The following is a 24,429-nucleotide window of genomic DNA, read 5'->3' as shown; positions in this document are numbered from 1 at the left end:
TTAAAAGTCAGTCTACCACAGTTTCAGGTATGTTGGCAGAAGACACGAAATCCAGGGTCAGAGACAAAGACCTCATGGTACAGCAAGCAGTGTGAGCTTCATGTTCACATTGCTTTCCCTGGCCTTCCAGCTCCCAAGGGGAGACACCAAGGTGGGACCAGGTGGACGCTATGCACACGGTTGTTTTGTGTCACAGCTGAGGAACCCAGGCTTCAGGAACCCAGCCTTTTATAATGGACTAAAAGAAAACCTGCCTGACATCTGCCCTACAGGGAAATATAATCTGTTTTGAAAGCAAACAAACCTGCCCTCTGCTCTGGAGGGAGACACTATGTCTTTCAAGGCTGTCCACTAAAAACATCCTTACAAATATAGTTTAAAACGAAGGCCATCAACTCCTGAAGTCACAAAATAAGCAGAAATTGAGAAACCCATAGAGAATAGCCACTAAATAAGTTTGTGCTAGCCATCGGGGAATCGCCTTACACAGAGGTGTAACAGAGATCATAAATTCACCCAGTGCTAATTTTACTCAGTAGCATCTCCAAACTCTTCTGAGGAAATTAAGTCAATACAATACAGGTAAATGTTGATGCTGAAAATTGAGAGCAGCAAGCATTCAGCACCCACTGAATGACCAACATTGTTGGAAACATGAAATACAAGGTACAACCCATACCTTTCGTTTTACCCAAAGATATGTAGCTCACACAGAGCCCACAGGACTGCATACAACCCACTCAGCTCCTCAATACTGTCTGTGATTTGGTTTCACAGACAGTGAAAGATTAGAAATTTGTCTCTGAATTGCTACTTCTCAGACATGCTCATATATTACCATTCTTGTGGCTAAAAAGCATTAACAATTTTCTCTGTGATAATTCTTTTGCTCAGTAAAATAGGTATTATAAATTATAAGAAAGCACATTTTTCTATGTAACTCAAAAAGTAAAAGCTATTTTCCTTTTCAAAAAGCCCCCCACAAACTTAAAAGATATTTTTCCTCAGTTTGATCACATAGACCAAAAATTTAAAAACAAATGAAAATCCCAGCTACTTACTGCTAATCACATGTAAGTAGAATGGATGATTCTATGAACTCGAAAATTCTAAGTGAACTGTCAACCTCACACAATTCAATGACATACCAAATTTCCCTGAAACTTATTTAAAATGAAAGATAACTTCTTTCAAATGAGCATGTTGGCTTCCATTTTGTTATAGGAAGACTAACTGGAATATAAACCAGTTCTATGACATATTCATATAACTTTCATTCTTTAGTGTCAGACATTTCATAAAAATCTCTCAGCTCCTTTGAAAGTTACCTTGAAGCAAATGAAAAAGTAATGGTGGACTGGAACCTACATTTCTTTCTTTTAATACATCAGCGATGTTCACAAAGACCTGGCCTTAAAAAAAAAAAAAAAAAAAAAAGAACCATTTAACACATGCCTTCTCGGCAGGGACAGTAGCACCCCTAAGGGAATGAATATTTTTTCTTGGGGAGGTGGGCAGAGAAAAATCTTAGATATTACAAGGTTTGTAGCCCTCCGAAGAGCCACAATGCATAAACAGATATGTAGTATATCTGTGGTATATTAAATTTTAATGATGGGAGATTAGGAATGTTGTATCTTTTAATTAGGAATTAAAAGATACAACAAATGGTTCCATGGGGGGAGGGGATGATAATGAAAAAAAAAGTTCAGAAACAATGGCCTAACATAATATTTTGATCAGTGTTGTCTGATGGCAACCACTAAATTAAGCAAAAGGATTTATTTTTTTAATTTCTGTCATACTTGTTTTCCATATTTTTTATCTGTATACAATATGATAGCATTAAATAATTTTATTGAAATGGTATCCATGATGTCATTATGTTATAATTTTTTTCAGTTTTGCGTATTACCTGTAAAATCATAAATGCATACTGTTTTGTATTCTGTTGTTTTCACTTATACATATATTCATCTTTCTACATGATCTTTATAATGACTACTTTTATAAGGACACTTCAATTCAGTTGTACTGTGGCTCTCTTCTGGTTGTGCTTCTATAACTCTAAAAATTCTTTCCATGTCTTCTTTGCAATTCTGCTTCTCCTGACTTCTTATTAAAAATTGGGGTCCTCAGGAATTGTATGCTATGCCCCCTCCTCGTTTCATACACTGTCTCAGGGTAATCTCATCCATCTTCCACCAGCACTCATATCTTTCAGTTCCAGCCCGGACTTCACTCCTGGGTTCCAGGCTCATATTTCCAACTTGTTACTGGATATCTCTACTGAGCTATTCCTTAAAAAATAATCTCAAAAAATCATCACATTTTCTCAACCCGTTTATCCCTGGTCATCTAGATTCCTTCCCTTCCTTCCCCTTGACCTCAGCAGCCCAGCTAGGTCCTATTGACAGTATTAATACCTTCACAATATCCACCCTCTCCATTCAACTCTGCTGTCCCCTTTGTTCAGTTCTTTCTCTCCTACTGAGACAATTAGCCTATACTCCTAAACATCTTCCTGCCTCCTGTCGCGCCATCTTGTCTTCCACCACAGTGCTGTTTGACAAGTCTTTCTAAAGCATATATCTGATTAAGGCACCTCCAATGGCTTATGGCTACATTGCAGTATACAGTAACCGGAGCCACATATAGCTATTGAGCACTTGAAATGTAGCTAATCTGGAGTAAAATGTGCTGAAATAAACACATTAGATTTTCAATACTTAGTCTTAGAAAATGAATGTAAAATATATAATTATTGTATATACTGAGTTAAATATTTACATAATATATTCAGATTAATTTCACCTGCTTTTTTAAAATATGGCTACTAGAAAAATTAAAACTATTTACATGGCTCACATTTGTGGCATGCATTATATATAACTATTGCACAGTGCTGGTTTATAGGATAATGCCCACACTAGATCATAAGATTATGATGTTTCATCATCTGGCCACCATAGGCGTAGTCCAGTGGTCGGCAAACTGGCCCCTTGAGTGTGGCTCTTCCACAAAATACCACGTGCAGGCGCGCAAGTACAGTGCGATTGAAACTTCGTGGCCAAAGAGCTGCATGTGGCTCACAAGCCATGGTTTGCCGACCACTGGCCTAGTCCATTCATCTCCTGCTGGCTGTCATGCAAAGAGGGCTGGCCTTGGTGGCAGGTGGATCTGGGTTCATTCCTAGACCCTTTCGCATGCCGGCAGTGTGATTTGGAGCAAGAAACTTAAACTCTCCAAGTTTTAGTATCCCCAGCTGCAAAACAGAGAATACCTATTTCACAGTGTTGTTGGGCAGATTAAAAGATACAACAAATGTCAAGTGCCTCCTGCATAAAATTTTTTTTTATAATTTTTTAAAATATATTTTATTGATTTTTCACAGAGAGGGAGAGAGATAGAAAGTTAGAAACATCGATGAGAGAGAAACATCGATCAGCTGCCTCTTGCACATCTCCCACTGGGGATGTGCCTGCAACCCAGGTACATGCCCTTGACCGGAATGGAACCCGGGACCTTTCAGTCCGCAGGCCGACACTCTATCCACTGAGCCAAACCGGTTTCGGCCCTCCTGCATAAAATTTAATTTTCCTAGATGCATTCCAGTCATACCCAACTATTCTCAGTTCCTCTTTTTTTTTTTTTTTTTCTATTGTAAAGAGCAGGTGTTTGTTTAAATATCTGCAGCCTTCCTAAAAGTGCACAATCCCCTTTTCCTCTTTGGTCACTAGGGCTCTCCTTTCCTTTTATTTTTCCTGTTTTCACCATATATTAGACCTGAGGACCTCTGTCTCCCTTTTTGTTTTCCATTCAATATCCTCTATTAGAGAATTCATTTTAGAATTAATGATCATAAAAGAAGTCTCAAGTCAAAGGAACAGCATATTCATGAAGATTTTAGCTTGTTCTTGCCCCATAAGAGAATATTTTCTTTCTGTCATCTGATACCCCTAGCCAATTCTTTCAACAAGTCAGACTTAAATTTAACTTGGGAATAGCATTAGAAACAATTTCTTCTTCCTCATTCCTCACTTTTACTTCTCTTAACCCTCCTACCAGTGCCCTCTACCCCAGACCCACACATTTAGCTGCCACGTACATTAACTATCTTGTGAGGGTCCTTTTCATTGCCTGTGCATTAGCCACAGTGCAGAAGAGAGTTTCTGGCAATTGACACCTTGAGACAAATGCTCTAACAAATCTTAAAGTGTTTTTGATGGCCAGAGTTGTCAAAGGTGGAATGTTCTACATACATTGCCATTAGGAATTTCCAGAAACATTTTTTGAGTACTCGCCCATGGATTCTTAACAGTTCTTTCCCATAGGAAAAGCTTTGAAACAGCAGCATTCTAAAAGGGATGAGGAGAATCTGGCTAATGTTTCTCAAATGTAAAATGTGGCCTTTCAGATGATGTGGTCACCTTTTTTCTTCTTCTTCTTTAACACTGTCAGCATTTTGAAATGGGGAAAGGATATGGATTAGGTAGGAATTGAATGCAAATGTGTTTTGCAAATAGTGTCTTTTGAGATAATCGCAGATGATGCTTGAATGCTGAAGGTATTAATACAATCAGTATTTAACCTTGTGTAACTCCGCTTCATCAAATCACACCCTGTGCATTGATTGCATTAAGCCGGGTCAGTGGTTTCTTGCTTAGGAATATCTTATAAGAATCTTAACAGCAAGGCAGCAGTAGCTGATCAGCTGCTGTTTATTTGCATACTGAGCGTATCATCAATAATACAAAAGACAAGGTCTTTAAGTTGAAAGAACAGTGGGATTGGCATGAATTTTGCTTAATGGTGCGTAATAAGCAAAGTAGTCAGTGGTGCCAGAAACTGACAGGATCCATTATGTTAAAACAGATATATGTCTTTAATTTAGGGGTATTATGTAAATCTGACAGGAGTTTTTCCCTTTATTTTCCTGTAGTTTAACTTTAATTGCTCCAAGATTAATTCCGATTTCTCCTTCCCTCCAGAGGGTGATGAGACTGGTGTGATGGATAATCTTCTAGAAGCCCTACAATCAGGCGCAGCATTCCGAGACCGCAGGAAGCGGATTCCCAGGAACCCAGGTGAGACCCCTCCGAGCGCACTGGGATTGTCAAATATAAATGTTCAGAGCCAAGGACCCTCCCCCGACAAAATAAATAAATAAATAAATAACAACAACAAACAACAAACAGAAAAACTTGGCCCTGGAAGATGTTTTTTAGCACTTGATCTCAGTTCTTCAAGTGTGAAGTCTCAGCAGGTTTTTCCATCTCCATGATTGCAAGTTTCAACCTGGTAAAAGTATCTTCAAATAACTGTAGACTTTGCAAAAAAACATTCTGAAACAAGAACTCCCACTGTGTTTAATATTAAATATTTTAATTGTTATTTTCTGAGCGCGTGGTTTGGGTGGAAGGTGTGCTTTAAAACCATAAATGTAATTAAATCATTAAAAGTAATTGGCCCTGTGGATGGCACATTAGCTATTTAAAGGTAAGGAAACAGAGATAATGTTTCTTTCTAGAGGCTGCTGTGGCTTTGCAGTACAATCTATTCTCCATGTTAGCAAAGAGAAGAGAGACACAGATGATCTAAGATCCCTGAAAGTTCCAAGCATTGAAACCCATGTTGTTTGTGTGTGTTAGTAACAAAGCCACACAAAGAAAGTTGATCTCAGGGGAATTAGAAACATGAAAACAACCTCCCTCACTTAAGTGTAACTAGAGAGTTGTCTACCTCCTCTGTTTACACCCTGTGGATGAGGTAAATAGGAGTTGCACTCAGTATAATCCAAATAGGCCGAGCTGGCCATCTCCTCTAAGTAAGTTCTTATATTTTTTTAGTTCATATCTTTCTTAAAGTAGAGAAGAAATTAAGTGTGCTAATTTGAAATGTCCTCTTCATAGACTATAAAAGCTATATAGAGAAGTAAATAAAAAGGAAAATTAATAGTAAATATGTAAACTCTACTTCATTTAGTGTTATAAGATTTGCCTTGAATAGCCTGCAGTTCAAAAAATATTCTGAATCTGGACTGGAAACTACCATATATCATTAGAATGCAAATTGGTGTCTCTCAAAACCATTGTAGTCCAACAAACCAGTGAAAGAAGTGGAGCCCAGTGCAGAGATATTCTGATAGCTTTTGGCAATGGCAGCAGACAGTATGAGTTATATTCATCTTTTTGAAGGTAAGATATGGTTGAGAGGAGAGAAGTGTTTTGGTTGGATTATAAGACTACTTTGTGTGTCTGACGGCATTGAAGATGGGCTACAAAAAGAGGGGAAGCTTGGAGGAAAGAAAATGAAAGTCCTTATTTATATGCTCATATTAACTTCTTAAGGTAATGCTCCATGGCACAATGTTAGGAGCACTACTGCTCTGTAATTATGAGGTGGCCATTCCATTTGCCTCAGTCTTTGTCTGTGAAATAAGAATGTTCTAGAATGCTATCGGGCCCCTTTCATATCTTAAGAAAACAGAAACCTTCACTGTTTTTTCTTGAACTGCCAGAACATTAATAGTCAGTGGAAAGCAAACTGAAATAATTTGTACATCAATTCAGTTCTCTGTTAAGCAGCTGGTAAGTAAAAGTTATTCTGTGCCTTAAAAGAACTGCCTTCGTCTCTCCAGTCTGTTTATTTTAAAAAATACATTTTCTGAGGCCCCTGTCTGATTAGTCTCACACCTCAAACTGACTCTAGAAAGACTACTGGGAGAGTGCGATCATTCTATGGGGTTTCTGTGAGTTTGGCACTCAAGGGAATATAGTGTTGTCAACTGTGAAACACCAAGAATATATTCAGAAATGGCATAAATTTATAGTACTGTTTCCAAGTAATCTAAATTGGGCTCTCCACTGGTTTGTAGCTGGAGTGCCTCCATGAGCACAGAGGGTCAAAAATATCAGCCTATTTAGCCCTGGCAGTCGTTCTAAGTGGCAGCAGCCAATGCAAATGTCCAGCGGTAAAAAGAAACTAGAAGGAAGGCAGCGGCAATGATTGATGAAGCATCTTGGACATCAGTGGAAGAGCTTGGAGAGAGGGAGAGCGAAAGGCAGGCACAGAAAGGACGAGTCTGCCAAAAACTCTCCTGTCTGCTTCCCCCTTTCTATAAGCAACAGAACCAGGGACTTTTCCAGATTTCCTCCTTCTTCCTGCCTTTTCCTAACTATACCATCTTTTCCTGCTGGCCCCTTTTTGTGTTGACTTTCTTAGGCACCTTATTTGGTTCCTTTCCAAGATCCCATTGATTTTGTATTGTTACAATTTCCTTATTCAACACCGACATCCTTGTTGCTTTCCAATGACCTCCACTTCAACATGGTGAGATACAAGCAGTAAAAGCAAATTATAAAAAATGGCTGTTTCCTCCAAGTAAAGTAAAATAAGAGGAAATAGGCAAAAATCTGAAATCAGAGTCCACCACAAACAGCAATGATGTTCTGCTCTGCTTTCCACCTTGTTGGCATCACTTACAGACAGAAATGACGGTATGTACACTACAGAGCTCTACAATTCTGCGTCTAATTGCAGTGTTTTCAATGCCATATTTACCCAAAATGAGGTGAGAGTCTGTATTCTCCATGAGAAAGTTAAGATGTTAATAACTGGCATAATTAGTTGCCTAAATTAGAGATCTTCCACGCTGAGCCTGGGGCCCCTCCCCAAGAGTATCCCCACATTGGGTGACTCTGAAGGCGCTCCCAAGCCTTGCCGCCAGCCACTTCAGCTGAGTGCGCTGTTTCTATTAAGGGCACCAAAAGACATTTTAAAGGAGACTGTCATATCAGGAGTGATATTTAAAATATTAATAACTGGTGTCGCACAGGTCCCAACCAGTCAGAATATACACAGGCAGTCAGTGGCCACTATGGTTGTATTCATTCCTGCTGGCTGAATATCATCCCAGATTACAGCTTTGCTGATGTCAAACTCTGAGATTAGGAAATGAGCCCCTAAACATTCATTAATTTATCGTACGTATGTTCTGTGAAAGGTACTATATTACAAATGATGGAAGATGCAGAACTAATTAAGATAAGATATCCTTAGTTATAAGACCCTTGTGTCTTGTAGGAAAGATAAGAAAGTATAGAAATACTGCAGAGTGAGGCAGATGATAATAGGTACTATACAAAAGGTGTTAATAGCATATTATGTGAGTTCAGAGAATGGAAATATCATGACTTAATGGATATATCAGAAAAAAAAACACAAAAAACACGGAGAAAAGGCCTGGAAGGATGAGAATGGAAATCAGCAGTAGGAGTTGGAGGTGGGGATAGTAAGCATTTCAGTTGAATGAAATGTCCTTAAGAAAAATAGAGGTAAGAAAACACAAGTATTTTGGGAGAATAGCAAATAGTACAGCTAATGGTTCTATAAAGTATAAAAGTTTGGAGATAATTCTGGAAAAGGAGGTTGGTGCCACATCCTAGAGTGCTTGAATAAGATGCTAAGGTGGCAGCATATAAATCTGTAGGCAATGACGATATACTGAAGGCTTTTAAGCAGTGGAGGAGCATGATCAAAGCTATATATTAAGACATGTCATCTATAGAAGTGTGAGCAATGAATGGGGATAATACTGTCATATTCTTAGTCAAAGGAAATAATGTAGAGGAAGATGAGTAACCACGAGTCCAGGATGAGTATAGGCTTTTGAGTGTGATTAGTTGGGAGGACAGGTGGGCTACAGGAGAAGACTGCTAGGATCAGGAAGATGGGTGCTGATGGAAGATGAATTCCTATTGGGGTAAGTGAAGCTATAGGAATAGATAGTATTCATTCAACAATGTGCAGTTCGGGTGACTGCCTCCTGGGTGTCATACACTGGGTTAGGTACTAAGGATGCAGCACCAAATAGGCCACTGCCTCAAGGAATTTGGATACTGCTTGGGAAAACATGAATGTAAGGCATGTGATACAGTTGCGACACAATCTAATTGCAACACAATGCGCGTAATGAGATAGGAATTGTATGCTTGGGCAGGAGTTAGAGTACCTGCCCCATTCCCTCACCTCTCAAGAGCCTCTGCAGCCTAGAATGTGGACTGTGCTTGCTGGAAACTTAGTGGGTAAAAGGATCATCTCAATTTTCCTTAATAACCTACTGTGGATGTATCATCTATGAATTTGCTAAATCTTTCTGTACCTTCTTTGTTACAGCCTTTGTTAGCACTTCAGGTACTAAGTTCCATGTGTTTACAATCGGCTTTGTAAAGTATTGCCCATCAGTATTTCTGACTTTGTCTTTATAAGATCAAAGGTAAGCTTTGGAGGGTAAAACACACACACACACACACACACACACACACACACACACACAGAAAAACCTTGCAGAAGTGAAAAGCACATTTAAATATCAATACACAATGTCGCCTCTGTTATATTACTGAACAGCTATCAGTACTTAGCACTTGCTTCCCCTGCTTTAACCAACTTGACTTCTTCATTTTTTGCCCACTGTAAGTATATATAAACAGCAATAGGTAGATGTCTAACTTAGCTATTCTAGCTGTGACTAGATTTTGATATATAGTTCTAGGCATTAAACAAACACACAAGAGAAGCATTAGAAAGAAATGAAACCAGGAAACAGAATAAATGTAATTTGGTTTTAGAACCACACAGGGCAACCAAGAAAACGAAATTTGAAAAACCGGAAGAAACTCAGGAGACACATGATCCTAGTTTTATGGATCAGCAAGATAACAGTATAAATGAGAAGGTGTAATTTACCATTTGAGGACAGATAGGGGACAAGAAACAATGGTATTCAACAGAGAACAAAAACAAACTCTAAGTATTAGGGAAAACATCTTTGCAGCAAAACAAAGCACACATTTTCCTAGGCCTCTCTATCTCGCAGCAATAACAAAACACAGATTGTCCTGGATCTTGTCTCCACGGACCTGTTCAGGACCTCAGCTGCCTATAGAGGGGTTCTCAGGGGGCATTTCACAAACACAGTTACCCACCCCTGTTCCTCCACCTTTGCCTATAATACCAGGCTTTTCCGCACCTGCTGTGAGCTGGCATGGTCATGCCTTCACAGTGCCAGAGCTTGACAGTGGTCAGTGGCAGAGTGGGGGGGAAATGCCGTTCTCTTCCTTCAGTGTCATTCCACCAGTGACCGAGCAGTATTATGTCTCAGAGTCTTACAGACATCCATAGAGAAACAGCCTTCAGGGTTTTTTGTTTGTTTGTTTGTTTGTTTGTTTGGTAGCATTTTTTCTTTTAAATATATGTGTATTGATTTCAGACAGGAAGGGAGAGAGATAGAAACATCAATGATATGGGATTCATAGCCAATGATGAGAGAGAATCATTGATTACTGCTTCCTGCGCGCCCCCCACTGGGGATCAAGCCCACAACCCAGGCATGTGTCCTGATCGGGAATCGCACCACAACCTCCTGGTTTATAGGTCAGTGCTCAACCACTGAGACACATCGGCTGGGCCAGCCTTCAGTTTTATTAGCCATCTTGATGGCCATAGTATTTGACCTCATATAGTACGGCCCAAGGACAAGGCCATGACAGATTGCAGGAAATACTAAGTATTATCTTTCCATGACCAAGGTCTGTTGGGGTCTTACGTTTATTTTTGTTTCATTATTGGTAGGCCAAGCTGATCATTCATTCCAAGCTTTTGACTTCTTTCTCCCTTAGGATGGGCTCTTTCCCGTGAGGTTCCTCAGTTTCTATTTTGTAAGTGTCAGGACCTTAGATTGGCCAACTAAATTCTATTTTGTCTATAGTGCAATTACTGTGTTTTTATGTGTAATTCAAATCTAATAAAAAATGATGTAATGTAAGCAAATCAAGAAAAAAATGGAATTCATCCAAATAATATTTCTTGGTCAAATAGCAGGGTCCAGGCAGCAGTGCTGGGGCCGTGGAGTGCAAAGAACTCAGAGTCTCATAGGGAAGAGAGGTATGTACACAATAGAATGATATACGTGTGCACAGAGTGCTAAAGAGCAGCTAACTGCCTAGACAATCCAAGAAAGATTTCATGATGAAAGTGGCATTTGAGGTGTGTTTGAAGGAAGAATAGTAGTTTTGTCTGGAGAATAACAGGGGGAATGGGCATTTCAGATACAGGAAATGGCAGATACATGCAACGGGGATGTGGAAGGGTACAGTGGCAATGCAGACAAAACTGTTGCAACAGCAAAGAGCCAGCAGCGGTTTTTAAGTAGCGGGTTACATAATTACACACACACACAAGCAAGAGAGGTTGAGGCTGGAGATAAGAGATTTGGGGGGCATATATATGACTATAGAAACCTTGGGATCACCCAGGAAGAGTATGTCCAATGAGAGGTGAAGAAGGCCAAGATTAGTGAGTATGGGGATTATAATGTTTAAGAGGCAGATGCAGGAATCAACCAAAGACCCAGGGAAAAAATGGTCAGAAAGGGAGAAGGAGAAGTAGCCAAAGTGATACCCAGAAGACTGGGGGTGGAGAAAATTTCAGAATGGAGCAAGTCAGCAGACTCACATCCTGCAGAAAGATAAGTAGAATGCCAACGGAAAGTAGACAAATGGGTTTGTCAACTAGCAGGTAACAGGGTAACAGTTGACCTTTCCCTGAGCAGTTTTAGTAGAACAGTGAGGGCCAAGAGCCAGGCTCTAATGGATTAAAGAATGAAGAATATCTTTTGTACCTTGAATACTGGGGTTTGAAGGGAAGAAAGGTAGTTAGAGAATAAAAGATAAATTGTGTCTCTTCCAGAGATTCTGACAGGAAATTTGAGACACTTTCAAGCGCCTTGAATGGAGTTGCCAATCACGTATTGTTATGCCTGGTTTTACTTACAAATGTGTGGCTTTTTTTCTCCTCTTAATTCTATTGTGTTTATTAAGCATATACTGTGTGATAGTTAAAATACTTTATCATGCCTAGTGCTTTACAGTTAACAAAGCACTTTCTCCTCTATTGTGTGATATGGGATTCATAGCCATCTAATGCTGAGTTCTATTCTCCTAAGTTAAAATGAAGGACATTTGTGGCTCAGACCAAGAAAGAATGGACTGGGGGTGGAGGAAAGATATTCTTGAGTTAATTGGGGAGAAGCAGGGGGAGAATTGGGAAAGGAGACAAAAAGAATGGGACCATTTACAGAAAATCTTTGTCAACTTTTGAATTATCCGGTCTGCAAGTGCTGAAAGTCAGGGGGAGGTGGGTCAGAGTATATGTGTGATTCCTCTGAGAGGCAGGAAGGAGGTGATTAGAAAGAAGCAAATCCTTAGGCCTCCACTGCGCTCAGTTAGCTTGGTTACCTCTGGGCAATAATTAGAGGGTGGATGCCAGGAATCTTGGAGAATTGATCATCATCATCATCATTCAGGTGACAGTTAAAAATACAAGAGTGGGTAAAATAATCTGGGGGAAATGAGTGGAGCAGTAAGCAAAGGAGAAAACAGACATTTGCGGCTCTCAGCCCTACCTACACATTGGTATCACTTTGCGGTACTGCTCCGAAGTACCTACATCTGATTCCTCTCTGAACCAACTGAATCCCAATCTGTGGAGTCAGAGCCTGGGCAATCATATATTTTAAAAATTAATTGAATCAGACACTTCAATTTATTGTCTGTAAATGATGCCAAATTCAAACAAAGTTAACATTTTTAAAAAGTGATTTAGGTGATTTTAATGTGCCACAAAAACTGAGAACCATTAGTTTATGGGGCTAGCCTGGGAGGCGGAGCACATGAACGGAAGAATGAAGGGCTTGGTTATGGAGGTGTGGGGGGAAAGAAAGGCTAGTGTGGTGTGATACCACAGAGGCCAAAGGAATAGCACTTTTCAAAGAGAAAGTGCTGAATAGCATTAGATGTAGCTGAGAGGACCAATAAAATCAGGATTGGAAAGAAGCCATTGGATTTAACTATTAAGAACTCACTGGTGACTTTAGCAAAGAAAAGTTTTAGGAGAGTGTTAGGAAGAGGGTAGAAGTCAGATTGCACTGAGTTCTCAAATGCGATGAATTTTTAAGACTGCTTTAATTTAGTGTCTCTTTGTCTTTCATCGCTTCATGTGACTCTTGCGATGAAGTGTGTGCCTATATTAGTTACATAATTTTTGTTTCATTTTTGTTGTATTTTTATTTATGGAAATTAAATTTTACTTTCAGGACAGACACATACATATATTGATTAATAAGATGTAGGTTGGCATTGGGGAAGCTAAAAGCAGAAGATTGCTATGTAGTCTGTCCTTGATTATTTTTTGACAACTAGAGAACAAATTGCACACAGACCATTTATGCCCTATTTATATGCAAAATTGTTCTAAGCAAGCACTGATGATGTGCTCTATAGAAATTTCAATCACTTTGGCTTGTCTGTTCTCCTACACAATATAATCAGCTCTGCTGCACATTTCTTCATTGGTGATCGCTGCAGGCCAGTAGGAGATAAGGTCAATTTCAGTTGATTTTTATAAGAATATGAATTGAGCAGGCTTCCTTCAGATATTGGAATATGGGAGAAGTTGGGACAAGCAATTATTATGCAGCAATAAATTCCTCTTGGTAGTTTTAATTCCATGTCAAACATTCACAGACATGCTAATGTTGGTAGCTAAGCTCACAACCACCTGCTTATTTACAAACCTTCAATTCAGGAATTAATGGCTGGGACCCTGTATGCCAGGTGCATGATACCACTCTAATATGAGCAGACACTCTGCATTTACAACGACATTAACTGACAAGGCATTTATCAGATTGTCCTAAGTACCTTACATTTCCTGGAGAACTTAATTACTTTCAAAACTAAAGAGAAATAATTGTTTGTGCTAATTGGTGGTCGTGATGGTAGGCATATATTTTTCTTGAATGGACTCAGTAGTATATTATTATTTCAGGGACAAGAAAGTATAAACTGCTTCCTCTTCAGCCAAATTTCATCTCCTTCCGCAGAGGCTGAAAACAGCTAGATTCACCTGGACATGAGTGTATTGCTTCCCTATCTCCCAATTTTTGTGAAATTTTTAGACACACCTGTGTATTACAATTTGAACCTTGCTCTTGGTAGTTCCTTTCCTTGTGTCAATTAAATTGAGAGGAGTGGAAGGTGCTGGAAAGAAGGAAAGGGGCAGTGGACATGTTCAGCTCCACAGTACCCTTTGGAGATTCAATTTCTTGTCTTACTTGTTGGTATTTTTTGCTTTTGCAAAAACATGAACCCAGATACCTTGCAGCTAATACAGTGCTTCACCTAACTCAGGAAGCCTTTTAAGGGTATGCTCAGTAAAAACTCTTCTAAACACAAAGATAATACAAACTGTTAAAATACTACAAAGCTTGTAACTGTGTTTCACTGTTAAAAGATTGTGATTTATATTTAGCACCTAGGACATAACTCAGTATAATATAGTATATGTTCTTGATAGCTGCTTGTTGGATAATTCCCAATTATCAAAAAAATTGAACCTACATAAAAGCCTTTTCAATATATTGTACCTACAGCTATTTCTCACGTTTGTAATTTGGGGGAGCATTCTACATCACTGTAAATGGAATTCCATGAAAGCTGAGTTCTTGCTATGGGCAAACTTGAATGTCCTATGCATGTTACCTTCACATGACATTTCTACACAGTAATACTTAGGCTTGACAGGTAGAGAAAAATGCCAAATTTATATAAAAAAACAAAATATAACTATATGCCATTACTCTTATTCATATGTCTATTGTGCTTGTATTTGACTGCTACCTCTTTGTCATTCTCAGCTCAAATTGCAATTTCTTCTACTCCTACCACTTAAAGTAAAGGGGAAAAATTCCTAAATACTGCTGCAGAAAGTACTGGAAAAAGAGAGAGGCAACAACAGCCTTTTGTTGAAGTTTTGCATATCTTCTCATCAGTCTTTGCAAATATGTTCTGTAAGACAGGGGACGTAGATAGGAGTTAGTGAATCTCTTCAGAATAACATTAAGTAATTAATTGTTTTGCCAGCTTTCTCACAGATTTACTCAGGAGAACAGCTCTTTCTGAAGTTTAAGGGCTTTTATCTCATACAGAGGAGTATTCTGAGGATTTGAACTGTTTGGTTGAGGGACTTCCAGAATCCAGGATGATATTTTCCCTTTCCACTTGGGAAGGTTTTAGCTTGAGATTTCTGGGTTTACTGGTCTGTTCTATTGTTTGTCTTGCATAGATGTACTGTACAGCAAGCAATACAGTTCTCCCTGGGCAATGAACAGATTTTTTTTAATTTCATACATTATTCACAACTCTGCAGTGGTTTCAGAAAGTCAATGTATATCCTGGACACAAATAAATGAAAAAAACACCAAAACAGGGATATGATTTTCATATTGTTGTTTGGAAATTTAATATTATTATTGTACATGGATTCATCTTTAGTGCCCAGTTGTAATAACTGTTAGATTTCTAGCAGCCTTAGAGCAATTAATCCAAAGTGTATATGTTTATCATATTTCACAGCAAACTGATAAATTATCTTCAAATATTTGGAGCTAACCAATGAGGGGAAGTTTATATCAGGGGGAATACACAGTATGACTTTATATGTTCATTTTAGTTATGTTTGTGACATTATCTCAGGTGTTTATGTTGATACTACTTTAAGTGACAGAGTTAATAAGAGGTGACTGTGCTTTGTACATATTTGTGGATTTCATTTTGTCATATCAACAGATAATTGAAATAAAACATTCTTAAACTGAAAAGAAAAAAGACTTAAAAAAACTTTTCTAGTATGTGGTTTTTATATTATGGTTCAAATTTAAATGAACTCCCGTGTGCCTATAGAGAACATTCAAACAACTTGAGTTAATAGTCCCAAAAAGCCCACAATCTGAAGCACCCAAAGGATGACCATTGTTAGTGACTCGGGTAATAGTCAGGGTAGAAGTAAATATAGAAATGACGTTCCAACATAATGAGTTTCTAGGAAATTATTAGAGGTTGTTTTAAATGTTGAATGCAGGTGGGATCAGATTGAGAAAGACAAGTGGGAAGGAAAATATGACATCTAGTAATTTAAATACTTTTTTCTGGTGCCAAAAATAGTATCGATCAGTTTGCATGGCTTATGTAGAACTGAAACTTCCTGGCAGAGGAAGATGCAAAGCACTGAGAAAGGATTACGGTCAGTTGAATGCTATGCACACAGATCTGTGCATCACAGGTATCCTATGCTTCCCATCTCCTCACTTTTTCCTACTTACCATGCTCTGTGGTCCAGGGCCCTTTGTGCACCACTTGCCTCTATTCCATGCTGCTCGTTCAGAAGAGCCCTCTTTTATCTGTTTATCTCCCTCACAACACTATGTCTCACTTCCACCATCCCAATCATATTCCTCACATTAACGGTGGGAAGAAAAAAAATAGGAAAATATAATTGTGTGAGCATTGCTTACACAGTGGTTCTCAACCTTCCTAATGCCGCGACCCTTTAATACAGTTCCTCATGTTGTGGTGACCCCCCACCATAAAATTATTTTCGTTGCTACTTCATAACTGTAACTTTGCCACTGTTATGAATCGTAATGTAAATATCTGATATGCAGGATGTATTGTCAGGGGTCGTGACTCACAGGTTGAGAACCGCTGGCTTAAAGTCTATTTTCTCTCAGCATTCTCTTTTAGGAAAACAAACAAAAAACAAGACTAACACTACTTACTGCTCCCAACAAAGCCTCTCTTACTTTAGGCAGAATTATTCTGGTCTTGTTGGCAGGCAGGGAGGGGGGAGGCAATTAAAGACATTTCAAAGGGACAGAGAAAAATTCCTGAATAGACCCTTGGCTCCCAGCCTTTTTGGAATTATGATGTTATCAGTGCTGGAATTTCTAAGTGCTCCTAACATAGAGTGAAGCAGCAAGTAGACGATTAACCTATTGTATAGCTACATAAATTACTTCATCAATTAGGAAAAACAGTTGTGAATATTTTTGCTCTCAAAAAGTATACACTCTAAAAAAGGGGGAAATGCCTTTTCATAAAAGTTCCTCAAACCACAACAGTTATTTACAGCTTGACAGGCGAGAACGTGTTCAATGGAAAGGAGAGTGTTCCAGACTCAATAGGTAGAGTAGTTTGACAGGTTTACCATTTTTAAATTTTTGTCTTTTTTAATTCATTCAAATAAAATATTAGGTCTTACTGGAATAGGTCATAATTAGGAGAGCTCTTTATTACTGAGGCATGTAAGATAATTTTTTTAAAGCACCTTTTTATAATCTAATGGATGTTAATTTTTCTTTAATATTTTGAAAACATATACCTCTGTCATTTCACCATTTTTAAATTTTATTTTAAAAACTGATTTTTTTATTTTTTATTTATTTTTGTTTTTTTGTTAATTATTTTTCCTCCTGAAATACTTCTTTTTTGTATTGGTTTCCGGTGTACAGCTTTGTGGTTAGACAGTCATATAATTTGCATAGTGCTCCCCTCAATATTTCCAGTACCCCAACTTGCAGGCTAACTCGAGTAAAAGTGAGACTGAAGTGTGTGAGCTTATCTGTTTACTTAAACTGAAATGTGGCCCTTGGAAAGCTGCATGTTTCATCAATAGTGATTTTTAAAAAATATTTTTATTGATTTCAGAGAGGAAGGGAAAAGGAGAGAGAGAGAAGCATCAATGATGAGAGAGAATCATTGATTGGCTGCCTCCTACACACCCCACACTGGGATGGAGCCCGCAACCTGGGCATGTGCCCTGACTAGGAATCAAACCGTGACCTCCTGGTTCATAGGTCAATGCTCAACCACTGAGCCACACCATGCAAAAACATTTTTATTATGCATCACTTTTTTTAAAATTATATTTTATTGATTTTTTACAGAGAGGAAGGGAGAGGAATAAAGAGTTAGAAACATTGATGAGAGAGAAGCATCGATCAGCTGCCTCCTGCACACCCTCTACTGGGGATGTGCCTGCAACCAAGATACATGCCCTTGACCGGAATCAAACCTGGGACCCTTCAGTCCAAAGGCTGACACTCTGTCCAGTGAGCCAAACCAGCTAGGGCTTATGCATCACTTTTTAAACTACTATTTAACTTCCATTTTTGACCATCAGATAGGTTTTGTTCTCCTGGTTGATTTGGCTATAAAAGTTAAATGTGGCGTTTTTGTAAATGGAAAAGTAGCTTAATTTTGAATTATGGCTTCCTTTGGCTTCTTCTCTGGGCTCTATAATATGTGGTACGTGTCCTGGCATAATTGAAGGTAAAAAGGGTAGTGGTTGGGTTGAATTCATCACAGAATTTCACTTCCTAATTGTGTGTCCAAAGCTGCTTTTGTACCAATTAGCAATGACCTTTTATTCTAGCCTTAGGGTATGAGATTATTAGAGGCGACTGTTTCTGAAATCTTTCCTTTCTAATATTAGTTTAAGCAAATCTCCTTGCAGTGCTGATTCTTCTTTCATGGCTGGGTTTCTGTTTTGTTTTGTTTTTCCGTGCTGCTTCTTTCCACTAAGCTGCTAAATCTTTGGCAGAGGAATTAAATGTAATGTTTCTAGAAACATGAATAGCTTGTGCCCTTTTCTGTGTGTCCTACTTCAGAAATATCGCAGCTGCAGTGGTATTGCATGCCCTTGTTTCTTCCTGCTTCTGCAGGGAAGTTCCTGCACCAAGGTAGACCCAAGCTCTTTTATTCCTGGCTTTTTCCTCTTTTAAATGATGTGAATGCTTCAGTCGTGTTTTTTAAAAGCACATTGTTTCTTTGTCAGCTTATTTCAAATTGGTTGACTGTGCAGCTTGTAAGAATAATGGGGACTGGGTAAGAGAGTATAAATGAATATTTACAAATCAATCTTTTCTATTAGGAAAACAACCCAAAGCAAGGAAAGCAAGGACTCTATGAATAGTCACAGGCGGTGATCTTTAGAGATTCATACCTGTGTATGTGATACAGGCAGGGAACACCTCCAGGGGTCATAAAACATCAAAAATGCAGCTAAAATGCAAACAAGCCACCGGTACATTTTTTATGGTGTTTTGGTTATCAGGATACATCGTTGCCAAATGAAAAGGTCTTATTGGACTTGCATTTGGGGCAGAGAAGGAAAGGATTTTGCTGAGGTTTGCCTTGGTAAGCCCCTCCCTCTGAAGCATTTAATGTATGTGATTCTTTCAGTTTCCTTCCCCATCCACTTGTCATTTGATTTGTTTCAACTTGAATATCACACTGTTTATGGAATGGCTACTGCTTTTGAAATTCATTTTGTAGCACCCTAAGTTTTATTGAGAAAAAACTAATTTTCTAAAAAAAAAGGGTTATCAAACAAATTAGTTAAATCCCATTCAACTAATAGAAGGCAAACTGGACTTATTCAACTTTGACATCTAATTTGAATCTTTTGCACATGCTGTCTAAAAGCTGCTACCACTTGTTACAGTTGAATAGGAGAGAACAAAACAGAGATAGTAGAATATTACTTCTTTTTCACTAGCTTTAAATTAATTTTAGATTACACAGAACCACATCTTCATTATTAAAGTGAGAAATTCAATATGCACTCCAAAGTTTTCTCCTCTTCTAACGCCTTAATACTGTCAAAATCCTGCATCAGAAGAGCAGGGAGATTGATATTTCGTTATGGTATAAATGTTCTCCTTTCTAAACTAACCAAGTTAAAAATTCTTTCTTCTTACATTTATGATTTTTCTTAAGCTAATTACAACAGAATCCACATAAGCAGTTTATATTCCTGACTACCTGCCACTTACACTGGAAGGAAAAATACATTTTTAAGACAAAAAGAAATAAGCCTGCTTTGAAAAGACTATATATCATTACTATCATTTTGGTAGTTTATATTTTCCTAAATAAGCTCATTTCGAAACATATAAATACATTAAGTTGGAAATGAATCTCACTTGTATGGTAGCACTGGTTATGATTCATGGTTAGCACTGGTGCAAGCTGGTAATTTAAACACCTCATAGATTTTTTTACTGCTTTTTGTACCCATTGGTGTCAGCTGTACAAATGATAAAATAATAATCAGAGGACTGATGGCTTAATATAATGGCTATTGTGCTCTAAATATTTTTTATGCTTTGACATTAAATGTCTCTTTTGCCTTGGTATCTACTTTTCAAAACTCCGCTACCCATTCCTGATATTCTTTTACTGGGATTATTAGTCCCTTGACAGTACTGCGTGCTATTGACAGTGTCTTTTAATTTGCTTAATTTCCTGACATTTACTATGTTAATTTTTTACTTTGGGATTTTTAAATGCCAGATTTGTGCTTAAAATAGAAGAACCCTCCACTAAGATTTAGTCATATCACCTAAGTACTACAGAGTTGTCCCAGATGTAATAGGGAGAGATAAAGAAGGGATCACAGATAATAAATTTGCCCTGCTTTCTCCACAAAGTTATTACTGCAGGCTTTAAGTCTCAGCTTTTATTGATAAATATAAATATGGGTTATGTAAGGAAAGCCTGTGCCTATTTATAATAGCATTCAAATCTAGTTTTAGTAATTGCTTTAGGCCATACTGCTCCATAAACAATCCCAAGGCAATTTGGAAACGGGTATTTGTTTCATAATCTGTTTTTATTGCAAATGCATTTTATTTTATGATTTTTGTAATTAATGTAATAAAACTAAATAATATTTCCTGGCTAAGTAGCAAGTAAACAACTTTACACAATATAAATGTATTTTATCTTATGAAACAACCGCTGGTCATTCAAAAGAAAGATGGTTGAGGAGGGGTGGGAGAAGGTGGTATTTTCATTTGGTTGCCAGGCTTTTAACAAAACAATTCCTATTATAATCCTAGAGAATTTCATCTGACTAAATCCCCACTGAAATGACAAGCGGGGAGTGAGAGCTATAGTCAAAGGAACAAAGGATGGGTGGATCAGTAACCCCATGGTGCCCTTTAGATGGACTCATTAAGCCATGGGGTTAGCACCTCTCTCCATTGCTTGTGAAAATGCTCCAAATTGTATGGTGCTATAAGGCTGACATTCTCCTTACTGAAATTACTTATACCATTTCAATTGGTGATGGTATTTCTCATGTTCTGTCTTAAGCATTATGTTAGCATGGTTAAGCCTCAAAGCAGCTGCCTTTTTTTTTTTAATGGATCAAGTGATTGGTATGTATTGTGTGAATATCAGTTCAAGTTTCTTGAGTACTGTAGCATCTAGATGAATGGTAGTAAATAAACATTAGGCTTTAAAAATACTTTTTATTTATTTTTATTCTAACATTTTTCTTTGTTCTCATTTTTTCCCATCACCATTTATCCCCTCTATGCCCTCTTCCACCTCTACCCACCTCCCTCTCCCTGCAATCAATTACCACACTGTTGTCCATGAATTCTCTCTCTTTTTTTTTTTCATTTTTGCCCAATCGCTTCACCACCTCCCCCAACATCCCCACCACCCTGGAACTGTCTGCCTGCTCTCTATCTATAAGTCTATCACTATTTTTCTTGGTGGTTCAGTTTGTTCATTAGATTCTGCATATGGTACCTGTCTTTGACTGGTTTATTTCACTTAGCATAATGTTCTCCAAGTCCATCCATGCTGATGCAAAGGGTCAAATTTTCTTCCTTTTTGCGGCAGAGTAATATTCCATTGTACAAATGTACCACAGCTTTTTCATCCACTCATCTAGTGATGAACAGTTGGGCTGCTTCCAAATCTTGGCTATTGTAAATAATGCTGCAATGAACATATGGATGCATATATTCTTTCAAAGTAGTGTTTTGGGTTTCTTGGGATAAATTCCCTGAAGTGGAAAAAAAAATAAACAATAAAAAAATAAATTTTAAAAAATACTTTTATGCTATTCTTCAAATTATACATTGCCTGGAAATAAATAGTGGCTATAGGACCCTTTTATTTCAATAAAATTTAGATATATACTTCCATTGGTGAGCACCTATAAATCTGTAATTTAATGTTAATGAAAGTTGTACATGGGTATCAAGAGGTAAGTCCTCAAAGATATTATGCAATCATGTGATATTGCTCAGTTTTTAAAATGGTTCTAACCAAAGGGGCATCCACATGTACCTTGAATGTATACAGTTTTTAACCAACAACATCCTTGAACTAACTTGGTTAGTTTCTTTTGAAGTATGTGGGATTGGAGATGATTAATTTTAAAATTATAAAAGCCTCTTTGAAAATCTGATTTGATAAAATGAGCTATGTAGTGTGTATGCCTACATAATATATGTAGCTCCTTTGGCGTCTGGTGAGAACTAAGTGCTATTCTAGCATTTTTGTCCACTTTCATCTCGGGCCATTGTTTTAGGTCTGAGACTTTCTCATTCTGCGGCCCTCACCTCCCCACAACTTTTCCTCTGATCCCTTCAACTGCATTGTCTCTTTTCTTCTCTTTCCATCTGGGAGCTCTCCCATAATTTACTGAAGTGCTGTAATTACAGCCTGTACTTTTATTAACATATCTCCATGCTGTGCTTTTCCGTGATAGTACAGACTATTAATGCGATTAGTACTGTACATGATGATGTACTGCCCATTTTGAGTGACAACCTTAAATCACAGGATAAGCTTCCTACACAGTAGTTTATCTTTTTTTTTTCTTTGAAGGAAGAAGGAAATTTTTGTAGTTTTTTAAAAAAGTAAAAACCTCTCAGAAAATCTACCATTGCTAATCTACTCCCCTTGCCCCCCCAAAAAAGAAAGTTTTGACATTGAAACTTAGGGAATCTTTGTGATAGCACATTTTCCACACTTTAGTAAGTTAATCCAAACGTTAATCACAAATGAAGCTAACTTGTTTATTTCCTACACTGGTTGTAAAGACTAAATGGGATATTTGATGTGAAAATTTGATGGAATTTTTTAAAAATTATCTTTATTGTTGAAAGTATTATAGATGTTCCCTTTCTTCTCCCATTAACCCCCTCCACCCCACGCCAACCCCCTCCCTAGACCTTCACCACACTATTGTCCATGCCCATGGGTTATGCATATATGCATACAAGTTCTTTGGTTAATCTCTTACCTCTGAAATATGTCATTCTGTTGCATGCTTCAATGTCTCTGGTTCTATTTTATTTGTCAGTTTATTTTGTTCATTAGATTCCGCATATGAGTGAGATCATGTGATGCTTGTCTTTCTCTGACTGGCTTATTTCACTTAGCATAAGGTACCTCCATGCTGTCTCAAAGGGTAAGAGATTCTTTTTACTGCTGCATAATATCCCATAGTGTAAACGTACCACAACTTTTTTATCCACTCATCTACTGATGACACTTGTTTCCAGATCTTAACTATTGTAAATCGGGCTGCTATAAACATAGGGGTGCATACATTCTTTCTGATTGGTGTTCTGAGTTTCTTAGGCTGTATTCCAAGAAGTAGGATCACTGAGTCAAATGGCAATTAATTCCATATTTAATTTTTTGAAAGTTGAACAAAACTTTAAATTGTTTAAAGATTATTGTCATTCTTAAACATATGAAGCCAGTGCCATTTATTTCAGTGGCTTCCCATTACTTCTAGGGAAATCCAAAATTTTTACAGTAGCTAAAAGGCTCTGTGTGATCCAACTTGTACCTATATTACCTCCCTCGTCTTGACTAGTTCAAGGCTGTGAGGAAATGTGGCTCTCAGCTACAGAACTGTTATATTAAAAAGAGAAGCATTGTTTTGGGTGCAGAAATATTCCAGTGTTCATTCCAGAAACTGGGTTTTTTCAGTAAAACGTGATGTTTCAGAAGATGTCATGACAGATATGTTTTATTGTGATTGTTTGGTCATTACTAGGAAAATAAGTAAAATGTTATTGGTTTCATATATAATTGATTGAGGTAACAAAACATTAAAATGTAAGCCATAATTTATGAGATATTAAGTAATACCAATAATATATTTTATTGAACTTTCAGTTGCATTGTCTCATGGACTCTTTCAATATAGAGTAAGTCATATTTTTCAAATGGAACAATTAGAATAAATCTTATTTTATAGTATCCATTTCCCCATATTCCAGGTTCTAAATAATTATAATAAAACCTAATGCTTCTATTACAAGTTGACAAAGCAATTAAAATATTGCCTGTACCCTGGGCTTTATAATTCAAATTTAGGCTTTTTTGGTTATAGCTATGCTATTGAAAATTGTTTTGTTTTTTTTTCTTACCAAAGTTATTCCAGTGCAGTAAAATTTTAGAAAGAAAAATTATTTTGGATTAAGGACAAGCAACTCCAGGAGTTAAAATATTAATTTTTAAAATTATCTTTTAATGTAGGAAAAAATTTAAATATATGGCACCAATATTTTGCTTTGGTAGATTGAAGATTTAAACATAGTAGTTATAAGTGAACTGCAAAAGTAATAGCTCTTTCTTAAGAAACCAATATAGTCGAATATACACCTAAGAAATACAACTTGTTCATACTTGTAATAGTGTCTCCATA

At 37.5% G+C, this 24,429-nt stretch overlaps 1 protein-coding gene across 6 annotated transcripts in view; it reads left to right on the top strand.

The window, feature by feature from the left end:
* Nucleotides 1–24,429, top strand: part of DIAPH2 (diaphanous related formin 2) — a 939,982-nt gene that overhangs the window by 778,122 nt on the left and 137,431 nt on the right. For 3 of the 6 annotated variants that reach the window (XM_036305330.1, XM_036305327.1, XM_036305331.1), the window contains one exon: nt 4,992–5,087. In XM_036305330.1, the coding sequence (XP_036161223.1) occupies nt 4,992–5,087 (96 nt within the window). Of the gene's footprint in view, nt 1–4,991; nt 5,395–24,429 lie in introns of those variants that run through there. The other 3 variants (XM_036305329.1, XM_036305328.1, XM_036305325.1) reach the window with 1 other exon arrangement.

Source organism: Myotis myotis, unplaced genomic scaffold (assembly GCF_014108235.1).
Source record: "Myotis myotis isolate mMyoMyo1 unplaced genomic scaffold, mMyoMyo1.p scaffold_m19_p_4, whole genome shotgun sequence".
NCBI lineage: Eukaryota > Metazoa > Chordata > Mammalia > Chiroptera > Vespertilionidae > Myotis > Myotis myotis.
The sequence above is the reverse complement of the archived record's forward strand: the minus strand, read 5'-3'. Positions and strand labels throughout refer to the sequence as shown.